General features: G+C 39.1%; 3 protein-coding genes across 4 annotated transcripts; 2 read left to right on the forward strand and 1 right to left on the reverse strand.

Moving 5' to 3' along the window:
* Positions 1 to 335: 335 nt before the first annotated feature.
* LOC144209142 (uncharacterized) lies at positions 336 to 8,360 on the reverse strand. 2 transcript variants are annotated; one of them, XM_077735379.1, is made up of 13 exons: positions 8,264 to 8,360; positions 8,067 to 8,127; positions 6,608 to 7,310; positions 6,270 to 6,408; positions 6,016 to 6,077; positions 5,717 to 5,928; positions 5,538 to 5,629; positions 5,032 to 5,130; positions 2,381 to 4,951; positions 1,879 to 1,965; positions 1,642 to 1,771; positions 1,462 to 1,553; positions 336 to 1,333 (listed from the first exon to the last, which is right to left on the reverse strand). In XM_077735379.1, exons 4-13 carry the CDS (start codon positions 6,357 to 6,359, stop codon positions 1,289 to 1,291), a joined length of 3,480 nt encoding a protein of 1,159 aa, XP_077591505.1. In that variant the 5' UTR covers positions 6,360 to 6,408; positions 6,608 to 7,310; positions 8,067 to 8,127; positions 8,264 to 8,360; the 3' UTR covers positions 336 to 1,288. The 2 variants fall into 2 exon arrangements, with proteins under 2 accessions (XP_077591505.1, XP_077591504.1); XM_077735378.1 differs by having other exon boundaries at positions 8,067 to 8,185.
* Positions 8,361 to 9,070: 710 nt separating this feature from the next.
* On the forward strand, positions 9,071 to 10,978 carry natd1 (protein NATD1). Its single transcript, XM_077735404.1, has 3 exons — positions 9,071 to 9,322; positions 9,869 to 9,987; positions 10,089 to 10,978. Exons 1-3 carry the CDS (start codon positions 9,223 to 9,225, stop codon positions 10,203 to 10,205), a joined length of 336 nt encoding a protein of 111 aa, XP_077591530.1. The 5' UTR covers positions 9,071 to 9,222; the 3' UTR covers positions 10,206 to 10,978.
* Positions 10,979 to 12,897: 1,919 nt separating this feature from the next.
* On the forward strand, positions 12,898 to 15,210 carry tmem11 (transmembrane protein 11). Its single transcript, XM_077735341.1, has 2 exons — positions 12,898 to 12,998; positions 14,256 to 15,210. Exons 1-2 carry the CDS (start codon positions 12,952 to 12,954, stop codon positions 14,770 to 14,772), a joined length of 564 nt encoding a protein of 187 aa, XP_077591467.1. The 5' UTR covers positions 12,898 to 12,951; the 3' UTR covers positions 14,773 to 15,210.
* The last annotated feature ends 154 nt before the right edge of the window (positions 15,211 to 15,364 follow it).

Below are 15,364 nucleotides of genomic sequence, written 5' to 3' on the forward strand. Positions count from 1 at the left end.
GCAGGAAAAACAACAATTGCGTTGGGTGACACTTTTTCAACAGCAATAGATATTTGTGTTCTTCGGACTGTGCATTTTATAGGGTGCAATCATGTGTCCAGACTGGATGCAGTATATGACACGGTAAAAAAAAATACACACTACTTTAAAGGTACAATCAAAGGAGTATTTAAAAACGTGTAAGACAGTATTCCACTTTAAACAATTTGTACTACAATAGTTTATAAGCACGCCTCATACACACTTATGAACTTTTATAGTACAAATTGTACTACAAAATACACAAGTACACACATATGTATACACACACATATATTCAAGTTTCAATACTGGAATGGAGCATATGTATATAATATTTTATTGAAAAAGTACTGAGATGCAATCAGGAAACATAAAAACAGAACCATTGGTTGAAAATATTTGATATTTTCAGTGGCAAAACATGTCAAACGTAGAAACCAATGCTAGTTCACCTTCATAAATCTTATGTAGGTTGCAATGCCTCCTCCTGCTCTTTATTTAAACATTTCACTATCCTCCTCCATGTCTACTTAAGTCATTTTGTTTTCCATATTTTTCAACTTTGTTGCACACCAGTGAGTATTCATATTTGTGTGGACATTGTAGTTTCTATACAAGCTCTCGCCATGCAAAATTGTCTATGATGGATTGCATTACCAAGCTGCGATGCTCTTTTGAAAATGTTGCCTCACATGACTGAAGCTCCTCAGGTCGGAGTCACAGGAAAGGAGTGCTGGCTTTAATGAGGTGCCATGTTCCTATTGAGAAATGTGACTCCATGCAAGTGAGCAACATTCGAGAACAAGACCTTTGCAAGGACACGGCCAATTACGACGTGAGACATTTGCTTTTCAATGTTTTGTTCGTTGTCAATCTGTAATCTTGGGAAAAACTCTTTCTGTTGATTTAGGTCCAACAACTTTCCATCAGGCCGAGTGGTTAGCGCGTCGGCCTCTCAGCTCTGGGCTCCTGCATATTATGCAATTTAGGATTCACTTCAAGCCAATTTTACTGCATGAATATTAAATTTGGGTGATAGTGACCTGCTGTGGTGTCAATTCTGTATTACAGGTCTTCCTGTAGTGAGGTGGAAAAATGTGTACCATGCTACATCTAGTGTTAGAATAAGTTAATTGCATTTATTTTAATGCTTTAACACACAACCGAAGACAAATTGTAGTGTAGTGTGTCTTTGCATTTTATCATAGGAAAGCAACTCCTGTATAGTAATGCTTCAATTTTATTTTATTTTTAAAGTTTGTTGGCATTAATCAAGCTGCTTTTCTTGACCAGAAAGACCTTCTTTAAAACTCTGCAAGGGAAACACAATATTTCTTAAATTAGTGCATGGAAAAAGAAGACTAATGAAAGTGGAACTGCCAAAAACGTCCAATCGATTGTGACTGGAAAGGGTTATCAATGGCAGCGAATGAATTTTACCTTTGACCTCACTGCTCTTAGCCGACGTAGTAGAGAAGGTTTGTCTGTTTTCTTCATTACTGTAAATCTGCTTGTATTTGCTGTGTTGTCCTCTGAAGAATAAAGACAAAAAGTACCATCACAGTTTATAGTCACATAATTCATGGTTATCTGGAGTGGACAAAAAAAACTGTTTAATACCATGGTTCTGTCCAGTAGCAATTCTAGTAGAAGGCAGGGTGGCATATTTGATGTCTTGAGATGGTTTTGTTATGTCCTGATAGGTTTCAGCATTCCCATCCTTTGTTTTATTTAGGGTTTTCTCTTTATCCTATCATTCAAGGGTAGAATTTTAAATTAAAATAATCAGCTCATTCGTTTTTTTATCCTTAAACTGATGTTTTTTTTTTCATTGATAGAGTGCAAAAACAATCGTACCATTCGGGTAACCTTCAATTCCTCCCTTAGAGAAAAGACTTCTTGTCTTAGCAAGTTTATGTCAGCCTCAAATGTTTGCAGACTTGACTGTGACACAACAACAAAAACAGACAAATTGCCACATGTTAAAAACAAGAAAACATAACAAATGCTTGACATGAATAATGACCTTCTTATCAGTATATTTGACCAAAGATTGATTTTAATTACCATAAAACCTCTATTTGAGCGGCACCTCTATTTGAACGGCACCTCTAATAAAACGACACTTTGAGGGAAGAATTGAACAATCAAACGGCAGCCTCTAATTGAACGGCACTCTCTATTTGAACGGCATCTCGGTGGAAGGATTGAAAAATAGAATGCCCCCCTCTAATTGAATGGCACCCTCTAATTGAAGTTTGAAAAATAGAGTCTCCGTTGAAATAGAGGTTTTATGATAGTTATATTTGGATTATTACGCATATCTGCCAAACACTTAATGAAATAAATGAGTATAGACCTGCTCCGGTTTTCTCTGTAGCCTTTCTCTTCGGTTCCTGAAGGATTTTCTCTCAAAGTGCATTTCTCGTCGTAGTTGAGAGTTCGCAGGGCATTTTTGAATGTGCGGAATTGCCAAATCTTGAAGATTCTTATTCCGTAACTCAATTGCCTTTAGTTTCTCAGCCTCTAGTTTTTGCGTTCTTTCTTCATAACAATGCTCAATTCTCTCATTCTTTTCAGGTAGTAGCCGGTCTCCAGTCAAGTCTACATTGTCCCCCTCGAGTCCACATAAGTTGCGATTAAAAACGTCCCGTTCATCCTTTAACGAGGCATCCTGCTGTTTGGACCAATCCCCAAGTTTCTCCCGTAACGCTACGTTTTGCTGCTGCTCTCGTTCCAAATCCAAGTAGAGCCTGTCTGACAAATAAACCAGTTTTGCCCGTTCCTGCATCCATTTGAGATCTCCCACTGACGATGTTTCATAAATTTCCTCCACGCAAATCACCTCCTGACTGAGCTGACATACGAATTGAGCTCTTCTTTGTAGTCTGGTAATAAGTCCTTCTAACCAGGGCGGTCTTTCCTCGCTTTGAAGACTCTCTTCGTTCTCTCTCTCGGTTTGCGACGTAAAATCCGTAAAGCCGACGTCAACCAGGCCTTGACTTTTGTCGACTTTCTGCTGGATTTTAAAAGTAGCATAAATAAGCTCCGCTTCACTACAGGCTCTAATGATCAGTTCATTGTCTTGAAAACCCTCTAATGGGGTCTTTTTTAAGCTCAGTAATTGAGAGATGATGTCTTTGTATGTGTTTACTATATTTGTACCATCTTCTTTTGGCATTAAAGATGTGAGTTGCTGATTTGGACTTTGTAAGGCTGCCAACATTTTATCAACAACTATGAATTCTCGCATTATATATTCCCCAACGCTTAAAATGTCTTCTGAATGTGTTGTGGAAGCGAGACCCCCATTTTCAGAACCACTCAATGCATGGCTGAGGATGGCGTCCTCCATTCGGTAGGCATGTTTTTGTTTCTCTGCGTCATTCTGTCCTTGCTGAAGACACGTCTCAACAGCTGAAAGTCTCCTCTCAAAGTCAGTCAACTCAATCTCCGTACTAGTTTGCAGTTTATCTCGACAGCTTCGTACAATATTCAGCGCCAGCTGAAATCGACTAACCAGAAGCTGGCAAAAGTTTTCTATCTCCCGAGCCCGTTCGGCTTGACTTTGGAGCAACAGATGAGGAGGCGGAGCTCCACTTGGAAAATCCTGATGTTCCTCCAGTCGGTCTGTAATTTCTCTCAGTTTCTCCTCGGTTACGAATAGCTTGGTTTCAAGTAACTGAATGGCGGACGTGAATCGTTCCGGGTCGTCTCCTGAACTGACGATGTATTGATGAGACGGACCGAGCGAGTGAGATCGAATTCGGGTGTGATGATTGCTGTCCTCGTCAGTCGGACTGCCTGAGAACACGTCCTCTGATATTCTGTCATTCGTTAGCTGAGGCTCCGCCATTTCCCCCGAAGACCCCTCCTCTCCGCGAGAAGAAGCACAGGTGCAAAGTTGGACCATCTCGTTGAGTCGGGCTTCTGTCTCCTCCAGGCTGTTTCCCAAGACTTCCATCTTGAGCAAAACCTCATTCAGTTCTTGTTCTTTGGTGTGGAGGAGCCTCTGGAAGCCATCATGTGTTTGCTGATTTTCGTCTTCGATTTGTTGTGTCTTCTCCAGGACTTGCAATAGTTCCTCTGAAATTGTCTCATGCGACTCTTTGAGCTCGTGATATCGAGTCTGTTCGGTTTTCAAGACAGTTCGCAGCTCGCGGACTTCTTCTTGCGTCTCGCTCAATTGCTCCTGCAGTTTTTGACATTGTCGTTCGAGACGCTCTTTGTCGTCTTGGTGCTCTTGGACAACGGCCATCGACGAAGCCAAGTCCTCCTGAAGTTGTTTTTGAGTCTCTTCACAATCCCTGCTCCACATCCGTAGCGTATCAAAGCTCTCCACTTGCTGCTCGGCTCGATCCAATCTCTGGCGAAGTTCCCGCGAGCGTTGTTCGGACCGGGCTAAGCCGGCCGACAAACTTTTTCGCTCTCGATCCTGACTGGCTTGAAGAAGCGCCAAGTGCTTCTGTAGGAGAACTTCTTTTTGAGCTTGCGCATCCTCGTTTGCGTGGAGTTGGGCGGAAGCCTCCTGGAGAGCTTTTCTTAGAACCTGGACTTCCTCATTCTTGGCATTTGATTCCTCTCGCATTTCCAGTAGGCGCCGCTCTGACTCCCTCCATTTTTCCTCGCCTGTGCTCAGTTGGGTCTTCAAGGAGGCAGAGGAGCGTTCCCAATCCACTCGCTGCTCGTGGAACCATTTGCGTTCTTGCTCTAGATGCGCCTGAGCAAGCGCTGTGGCGTCCCCCGTCACGAGCATTTGTGCTTGTTGAGCTAACAGGTCCACTCTCTGGCGTAATTCGGCCTCTCTGGTTTCCTCGTGTGTCCTTTTTTGAGTTTCCAGCTCCACGCGAAGCTCCCGGTTCATCTTTTGGAGGCGCCGCAGTGTCGAAAGGGGTTCCGATGTTGGGTTAGAACTCAACAGAATGTCATTCTATAATAATTAGAGGAAAAATATGCATTAGAAAATGTTGGATGTACTGTACGTAACTGTGACGTTGATTGATGGAGAACCTTTTCACTTAAATGATTGTCCCTCTCTTGTTGGAGTTCATCTTGGAGTTTTCTGTTTAACTGTTGAAGCCGAGATAGTTCCTTTTGGGTTTGCTGCAACTGTAGATGGAAAGAAAGACAAATAAATGAATGAATAAATAAATAAGATGTAAATACATCAATAAATAGATGAATAAATAAAGAACTTATAGGATTGAAGCTTGTTTTGTGTGTTTTGTTACTAAATGTACTGATACATAAAATTTGTTTTTCCCATAGAAATGAACTGAAATGCTATTAATTGTTAAAATCTATAAGTGACAGATTTTCTTAAACATTTCATTAATTTTATTAGCTCCAAAATGCCACCAATCTAAGTCAGTAAATGGACTAAATTCTCACCATTGCATATTTTGTGATCTTTTAGTGAATTGTACATGAAAAAAAATGAGTTAATGTTACCCATTTTCAATACTCTTAGTGTTGTGTCTCCTTTAAAAATCCACTCGTATACTCAGCTGTCTAACCTCTTTGAAAGAATCATAAGGCTGACGTTCTTGATCAGAACTATCCCCATTTGACTTATTCACAGGTGATGGTGAATATGGGGAATCTTCTCCTTGAAAAGTCATACACACAATTACCCAAAATCAGAATTGCACGGACTACATTTCCAAAAAGATCGTAGACGTCAATGTTTAAATACCTTTGCCTTCGTCCACCTGCTGCATCAGATTGAGAGGCGATGAAGAATCAGTACAGGGTGAGGAGATGGGCGACAGGCTGGGGGATGACACAGAGCTCACGTCAGCAGACGTTTCTTCCATCTTTTGCTGCAGTTTGATCACTTCGTTTTCAGCAACTTCTCGACATGTGTTTGCTTGATCCTCCACTTTGCTGTTTAGTTCCAATTGGGAGCTGCCAGGAACATTTGCAAAAGGGTTTTAAATGGAAAACGAAGAGGAATTGTGCATTTTTGCTTGAGTGGTGCAAATGTATTTATACCTTATAAGTTCTGGCATCACATTTTTCGTAGTAGTCGCCTGTGGGAACCCTCCATCTTTATCCTATAGAATGATAAATACAGGTATTTATATACTTTGACTTATTAGACACAATAGTTGTTCCTAACACATGAAGTTAATTTAATACTTAATAATGTATTGTTCTAAAATGTCAGAACTGCTACATCCGGACAGCCATTTATATTACGTAAGTATATTACAGTACTTTTATAAATATATTGAGGTGAAAGTTACCTTGTTCCTAACTTTGTCACCATGTTGAAGACGTGCAGGATTGGAAACCTCAGAGGAGGATGATTCTAGGGTCTCAGGGGAGCTGCTCATCGCCTTCCTTTCATCATTATCGCCACGACACCACGCTTTGTTACTCCTTCTGAGATGCAAAAAATGTGAATTCATGAATCATAACAACATGGAACTCATCTCATCTCATTTGCTCATTTTCTGAACCGCTTTATCCTCACCAGCCAATCAAAGGGCACAAGGAGACATACAACCATTCACCAACGCGCCAACCACTCCACCAAACATGGAACTGAATGCAAAACATAAATTGACTAAAAAGAACTAACCTGACTGGCTCCTTAGAGTTGAACAACTTCTTACTAAAGAGTTTTTTACTCCCAGAAGATATTTCTCTCTTGACTTGAGGATTTTCATCCTTATCACATTCTGTGGAAGAGAAATTCCTTATATTTTTGACCTGCCTTTATTCATTACAAGTCATTGTTTAGTACCAAAAGACAATTGTTGGGCTATTAAAGAAATTCTCTTTTAAAAAATGGGTGTTTAACAAATAAAACATTGGGTTTACACACTTAGAGAAGTTGAAGAAATATAATTAGTCTATTATTCGTAACATTTCCACTCTCTACATAGTACGGTTTGGACAAACGTAGCAAGAGAATCTTAACATACACACACACACATCCATAAATCCCGCTTTATAAGGATTATAGACAAACCATCCCTTGAAGATCTCTGGTCAAGTCTGTTAAGAGAGCGACTGCTCCTCATAAATGGAGCCGTAGTGAGGGAAGATGTGTGCAGGGACGAAAAGCTCCGACTGCTACAAAGGTTGGGAGCAGGTCGGGATGAACGTGACGACAGCCTGGGAACCCAAAGACCCTCACGACTTTGGTAGCTGCTCCTTTTCAAAGTGGCATCTCCATTGCTGATGCTGTTTCTCCTAGCGCCATTTAGTTTGTCTTTCACTGCAATGCCGTCAGCATGTTTAATTCTATTAGATATGTGAACTGGTATTGATGATGTTTCCTTTGAAAGAGACAGAGATAGAAAATAGAAAAACAACTCAAATATTCCTTGTTTCATTTTTTTTTATGAAGAAAAGTGATCAAGGAATCAAGGAATACAATACATGTAAACCAAAAGGCTGTGGTTCTTTTGCACTGTTATAATAAAACTTATTGGATTTACAGTCAAATACTGGCAGGTATAGTATAAATACATATAAATTATACACAACAGTTTGACCTCAAATTACGGTAAAAAGTACATTTTTTTTTTGCTACTACCAAGAAACAACCATCCAGAACTGACTTCAATTTCCAATGAAATTGATTCTTTGTTGTTGTTTTGAAAATGAATTTATAAAAAATTCAGACATTGTGCATTCCAATTTAGATTCTTTGGCTGGTTCAATCCAGTAACCAACATTGCAAACTGCTAAATCCCAACAGGATCTCTTAATTTACTTAAATCCCATCTGACTGACTGCAACATACACACCCTCACACCCACACACACACACACACACACACACATTGACTCTGAAAAGCTATAGTCAGTCTATCAACTGCCTCCATGCAGACTCTCAATTACTGCGGTAATCAGGTCTGGTCCACCTGACCTACAAAAAAAAGTCTTAATTCTAAGTTTAAATTGAGGTCATTGCTTTATAATTTAGTGTTCCTACTTATAAAATTGTGGCTCAAGAATAATTCAACACAGTAAGTGAAATTAAAGTTAGGCTAGGGCGTTCTTACAATAAAACATAGCAGAATAACTTACCTTTCCTCCTTTTTTTGGTGTAGCTTTAGGAATTTTAGTGTTAACCAGGACCTCAGGCCACCTTATATTCACACAAAGTCAGGAAAAATAGTCAAAGTTGTCATCCTTTGAATAAATAGCTAAGGAAAAACAATGTGAACAAAACTCTAAGTATATACTATTAATGAGAAAAAATATGGTGCCATATTTTCACTTACCTTGGAGCTTTTGACATCATTTTCACCAACGGGAGGAAAGTGTGGAATAAAGTGGAAAGACAACTATTTTCATTGGTGTAAAACCTCTAATAGCCTAAAATAAAGTTTTTATTTTTACAGGCATAAGCAAATTAAGAATGAATCCAACCAGGAAAAAAGGTATGTTACCGCTCACAAAATGAGTGAACAAATCACAAACAGCAATGAAGAACAGTGTTAGACATGCGTAATCCGTGTTAGAGTTGACAAACTCCATTAGTTTTGAAGGAACAGGGTTAAAAGATTAACAGGATTACTGCCACTTCTTTGAAATGCTCCAAATGTCCCAAAAAGTTGGAAACCGTAAATTATAAGGGTTTTCATGCATTCATTTTCTATAGTTCTTGCCCTCATCTGATTTTTTTTATTGATTTGCTGCCTCAATCTAGTTTTTCCAATTTGGATGCGGATAATTGTCACATGAAACTGCTTTAATTATTAAAATTGTTACACCATTTTAACCTTTCAAATGAGTTATTAGTAGCCAAGCATTAAAAAAATATTGAAGATAGTGTTTAAGGTTCTTTATTAGCTATTTTATATGTTCTTGGGTTCTTCTGTAAAAATATTTAACATACAGTAAGGATGTCAAATATATGATAATATAATGAGCTCTTCAGTAATAATTAATTGATGTCTCTTGTTTGAAAGATATTTGTGAAATTGTGACAAATGTGACAACCATCCCTGCTCTCCCTGTGTTTTGTGGTAACAGTAGTATAAAAACAAGCAATACAGCGAACACGACGTCATCGTCTGGGGCACTGATTGGCCTGGACAGTCACGTGGCCCTCCAGCTGATTTCGTTGCATGAGGTGTTTTGCTTCGGATGTACACTGTAGCCATTTCTGCTCGGCACCGCTGTGCAGTTTTCTTCACATCATATCATCGTCGTTGTGTTTTTTTTAAAGCTCACAGTCATGGCTCACACTGCACAAGCAAATGTATTCGACGCCAACAACCCACAAATCCAGGTGGAACACGACAAAAAGCGTCGACAATTTGTCATAAGACTAAACGGTATGTTGAAGGTGGTGGTGGTGGTGCTAGCTTTTGGCTAATGTTAGCTCATTGCTTATTTGTAAGTTAGCTTCATTTACTCCAAGAACCGTAAATGAATGCAAACATTTTAGTAATCATTCACAAATCCATCTATGACTTGTTTAAGTATGGAAAAATGCATTAGGTTTATACCCATGGAAAAAGAAAGAGTACAAATCCTTTGCTGAAAAACTCGAGAATCTACTAATCCACCTTTTACTGTTTAACATAATGGAATAATTACATATTACGGTTTTTAATAGTGCCAGTACGATCAATAAAAGATATGGGAATATATAATAAGTGCTTTCTGATAACGTCTCTAGTGTCATCCTACAGTCTAAAGTAGGGGTGGGAACCTCTGGATACCTTCCAATATATTTTCCGATATACATGGCAGGTCAGGAACTCCATTTACAATACAACTGTTAAGAGTAAAACAATCCAAACAAATGGAAAACTACACAATGTTTACATTTTGCATTGTCTCAACCATCTGGCATAATCATATATGATTGTCCTTAGGCTCTCATGACCGTGCAGTACTTCTGTATGAATACGTTGGGAAGAAGACAGTGGATTTGCAACATACTGAAGTTCCAGATGCTTACCGAGGGCGGGGAATTGCCAAACACTTGGCCAAGGTAAAGTCCGCCATATTCTCAATGTATCAAATCGAATGTGTCAACACATCATAACACGCATATTCAAAGAGAAATACAATTATCCATTTTTTTTACAACAGGCAGCCATGGACTTTGTGGTGGAGGAAGACCTGAAAGCTCACTTGACCTGTTGGTACATTCAGAAATACGTCAAAGAGAATCCGCAACCTCACTACTTTGAACATATTTATCAATGACTCCACACAGTGCCAAAATTTGGAGAGAGAGACTCCCAGAAGTGAGGTATGCTTTGGATTTATATTTCAACAAAGGACCTTTGGGGCATTGTTGGAGCCAGCTAATCTCCCTGCAAGAAACTTTAACGTTGACTTGACTCTGTCAAGTATATCCACAGCAAGGGGAAGCCCATTCAGCTGACGTGAGTCCAATATCTGTCGAATGGATCCTCCTCACCTGTGGGTAATAAATGACATGGGAGACATGTTTTATTTGCTCACAGATAGAAGAAAGATCTTCTAAGGTCTTTGCACCTTTGTTTTGAATCCATCTTTTCAATGTTTTTTTTCAGTTATTGTCCCTTTTAACAACCTGATACTATTCTCCAATTTGGAAACTAGATCTTGTAGAGTACATTTTTTGCCGCATTGCCTCGTTGTTTTGAAATGATCCGTGATACCCGACGACTAAAGTTTAGTGCTAAATCGGTGCAATACTACTAAAAGTTAAAATGGGTAGCAGGTCAAATATTTAATGTAAGGCAAGACAGCCTTTAACTAAAAAAAAGTTACATAAATCAATGCTTAATGCATTTTAGCTTCAGAATTATATACAACTTACACTAATACGATGTGTACACTAACTCGTTTCTCAAATTCAATTTCAAATGCAGTATTTTGATGTATTTTTTGGGCAGGCTTACATTTTATGGAAAATGTGTGGGTATTTACCCAAAACTTGTTTTTTCCCCTCCCTTCCAATTGGAGGTGATCTCGTCTTTGGAGGAGCATAACCACTTATTATAGATGAACCTGTATATTTTTGTTTGTTTGTTATTGCCTTGATGCCTGAATTTACATTTACTACCTCATTAACTCCCAAAGGTTTACAAACAATATTGTTTATAAAGTTAAATGCTCATAAAGAATGAAAAAAAGCAGAAAACTTTTTTTTAATCTTTAGTATTTGTAGCGATAGAACACAATTTTATTTTGTTAGAAATTGCGGAAATGAATGAACAAAAAAAACATTGGAGGAATTCCTTGGAACATTCAACTGTATTATTACAAAAAATATTAAATATTAAAGGAAAATACTAAAGATAATGCTAAGAATGTGGACTTCCTACAATAAATAAATATGTAAGATATATAATATATACAAAGATATAGATTTTGATCCCAGGTGACTCTCGCCCGGAGTCAGCTGGGATAGGCTCCAGCACCCCCTGCAACCCTAGTGAGGATAAAGCAGTTCAGAAAATGAATAAATTCATAGTTACAAGCACTTCAGTAATGCTCCAATGATTATTATATATCTATATTAAATGTAAATTCAGGCATTAGGGGTTTTATATGGAAAAGGATAAAGCTACACAAAACAAGCCCCCATCTCTGTTATTTATGACACTGATCTGATGTATACCCTTTCACTGTGAAAAAAAACAGAAACAAACCAGCATTTGAAAAACCGCACAGCTGCATTCAGGGCATTTCTATTCAAGTTCAGTCACATCCTTTGTTTATTCTAGAACTTGGAATTGGATGGCTGAAGTTGACTCACTACGTTCCTATTGTTTTGTGATTTTCTTTTTCCATCACCACAAAGAGTCCGACTTGTGGATTTCACTAGAATTGAAAAAATTGTTTTTATAAAATGCCCTTCAAACATTTCACTGGGGTTTGCCTCCCTTTGCTGTCGACAATCTAGGTGAACACACCTCAGGAAAATCTTTACGCTTCAGCAGAATTACATTCACACATCCAGGCCTGACTGAATGCTTAAATTGTGAAATGTACTCGTTTAGGTGGCAGTCACTCATAAATAAGCAATATTTCATTTCTTGTTCAAATGTTGCCGTTCATTTTCTTGAGAGCAGAATGATCTAACTTTGCCATACGTTCACGTGACTGTGGAAAAAAATGTGTTAGGCTTTATGTTCATTTTATTGTCTGAAGAAAGTAATAAAAAAAAACAGCCATGAATAATATATTTGTATTCATTTAAGAGATTTAGCAACGTAATTTGCACATTATATGGACTATTTACATTTATTTTATTGCGTGTCGGGGGTCCTGGGTTGTACATTGGGCCCAAATAAAACCCTAGGGCCATATATTTGCATTTTTTTTTTTGTTCAGATGTACGGTATTGTCTCCGATGTCAATGGTAACAGCACTTGCTGTGATTTTATGATCTGCTCTCTTGAGTTGTATTGAAATAACAGACAGCAGCATATAATGTCAGCTGTTGTCACGTCCAAAACGTGGAGTTGTGTAAGCCTCAGGTTTCAGCACGTACACAACTGAGGGCAAACGAATAGAACATTGAGGCAGAGGAGACGAAGGCACAGCATGGGTGAGCATCCAGCACTAAATGATACATAAGTCACTGTTCAATAATACTTGATGAGGAACCTTCTCTGTGTTTATCAAGATTGTTTTATTTATTTGTGACCGTTTAAAATGTGTGCATGTTTTTTCATGTTGAGCTCCAAATCATCGTTAAATTTCTGCTCACATATAATACGTGGAGTGCGAAATGTGTATATATATATTGTTTTTTTTTTTCTTCTGGCTTCTCCATACGTAAACATGCTCCATGTATGTATAGTACGTAACGTCGACGCGGGTTATTCTATATTCATGTTGGGAATTGTAGTTTAATTTCAAAATGGAGTTGGTGTAAGGCACCATGGGAAAACTACATTACCCCAAAAGCCTTATAGTACCATGCGTCATTTGCCATCACGGCTCTATCTCCAACATGGCGTCGCTGGGAAGGAGGCGCGGTGTCCCAGTAAGCAGGGAGAGGTCAGTTACTTCACATCTTGGTCATTTAAATTAAAACGCTCTATGTCATTCCACTTTTTGTATTTGTCGTCTCGCCTTAGACAAAGGACGCGTTTATCCTTCAAACACAAAATGACAAGTGTGCACGAGGATCTAAAATTTAACAAACGCTCTGCTAAACATTTAGCACGCTAAGTTGCTAACGTGTCTGCTAGTTGGGGTTAGCGTGGAAGCAAACTAAGGACTCATATGATGCTTTGTATTTTATAACCTTAGCCGATCAGTGACTGGGAACACGCTCCTTAATTCTTCCACTTTTCGTAGTTTCTGCAATAGTCTCTAATTTAGACGCTAAATGTTGTGATTTGTGCAAACAATGCTTCGTATTTCCACCAGGTGACATGGCTCCTTCTTAACTTGACTGACCAGTCATTATAACTTTACTGCATGGTAGCTAGTCAACTTCACTCGGGTACATTATGTCCCGCGTGTTACAAAATGTAAAAAAAATATTTTTTTAACGAGGTAATCTTTGTCTTCCCCCTCGGAGTTCAATGGATTTATGAAATCTTCTATAAATGTCCTAAATATCCGCGCGGTAGCCGCTTTTAGCATTACTGTACTTCAATTTAAGGTTCGTGTGGTCATTTGTAATAAGTACGTTTTCTAAACTTTATATTTGTTATCATTCATCATTCACATTTTATTGGGTTACAAATCAGGTAATTGTTCAAGTTTCATAAGTACTGCAGCTTTAATGCTGCTTTGGTCTATCCATCTGTAGTAGTTATTATTATTATTATTCTTTTTTTTCAGCACACCTATGAAACTGGAAATACACCCTGTAATTCTGTGTGAAGATTAGTCTTTAAGTAAATTTCATCTGGGAGTTGCCAAAATGAAGGGCGGATACAAGAAGTTATCTCAACTGACGTTTACTACCACCGTGCTTCACAAAACGTGTATAAAACAAATGCAACTGTGACGGCCAGGATTCCATTACTATTAATTATTATTTTAAGTTCATAAAAATGTGAAAATCCACGCTGAAACTTGTAAGTGGAAGACACTCTTGCTACTAGGACTAAGCAATGAAGTAAAAAACATATTCTTATCATTTTTTTTAATAGAGGTGAGCCTACTTTTCAATTATCGCGGCCATGTTTTGTTTACATCAACCACAATATTCAAGGGATTACTGTACAGTATTCACTACTTGTTGCTCTTTTAATTTTTTTCCTGGTACTAACTGTTCACTGCATGTCACCCTATCTGCAGGGGAGTGATGGCGGCAACCGACTGCTACATTGTCCACGAGATCTACAACGGGGAGAACGCACAGGACCAGTTTGAGTACGAGCTGGAGCAAGCACTGGAGGCCCAGTACAAATACATTGTTATCGAGCCCACCCGCATCGGAGATGAGACGGCGCGGTGGATAACGGTGGGCAACTGCCTGCACAAGACGGCCGTGTTGTCGGGCGCCGCTTGCCTCCTGACGCCACTTTCGCTGCCTCCAGAATACTCGCGCTACGTGGCACTACCCTCCGGTGCGCTCAGCGTAGCCTGCTCCGCCCTTTATGGGATTTCCTGGCAGTTTGACCCCTGCTGCAAGTACCAGGTGGAATATGACAGCCAAAAACTGTCGCAGCTCCCCTTGCATACGCTCACCTCGTCCACGCCCGTAGTGTTGGTACGCAGGGATGACGTCCACAGAAAGAGACTCCATAACACGATAGCACTGGCCGCGCTGGCTTACTGCGCCAAGAAGATCTACGAACTCTATGCTGTATGAGTGCACTCTGATAACCATTTAAGAACCAACGGGAAAAAAAGGAAAATTTAAAAAAATAAATAAAGAAACAACAGCAAACCTATCCTCGGTCTGGTGTGAGAAAGGTGGAAGGTCACAATCGAGCCCACAAGCACTCATGGTGGTTGCTACCATGATGAACTTTGATCAGAGGGATAGAGTTAAAACTAGAAGGAATGTCTTTATTTTTTTTCCCTCATGTTTTCTTTAAGTGTCAACCACGACACGTGATCCCTGTAATACCCTCGCGCCTCCTTCCCCGCATTCTGACACATGAAGTTTGTGCAAAGGATCCAGCCGAATAAACGTGGTTGAGATGGACACGTGATATGAGCTTTTCCCTTTCACTTGTAGTTTTACTGTACTCCCTTACTTGCTGATCAGTAATTCACCTTTCATTAAACATTAGGCTATTTCAAACATGTGCTTCTGTATATTTGTATTTTTCACAGCAATACTGTGCACGCCGGGGTCAGCGGTTAGCCCGTCGTGGATGCTAAATTTCCGCTGAATGAGTATGAGCATGACTGGTTGACTGTCACAATTATTTTGATAGTGGAAAAAAACATAAAAA

Source organism: Stigmatopora nigra, chromosome 15 (genome assembly GCF_051989575.1).
Source record: "Stigmatopora nigra isolate UIUO_SnigA chromosome 15, RoL_Snig_1.1, whole genome shotgun sequence".
NCBI lineage: Eukaryota > Metazoa > Chordata > Actinopteri > Syngnathiformes > Syngnathidae > Stigmatopora > Stigmatopora nigra.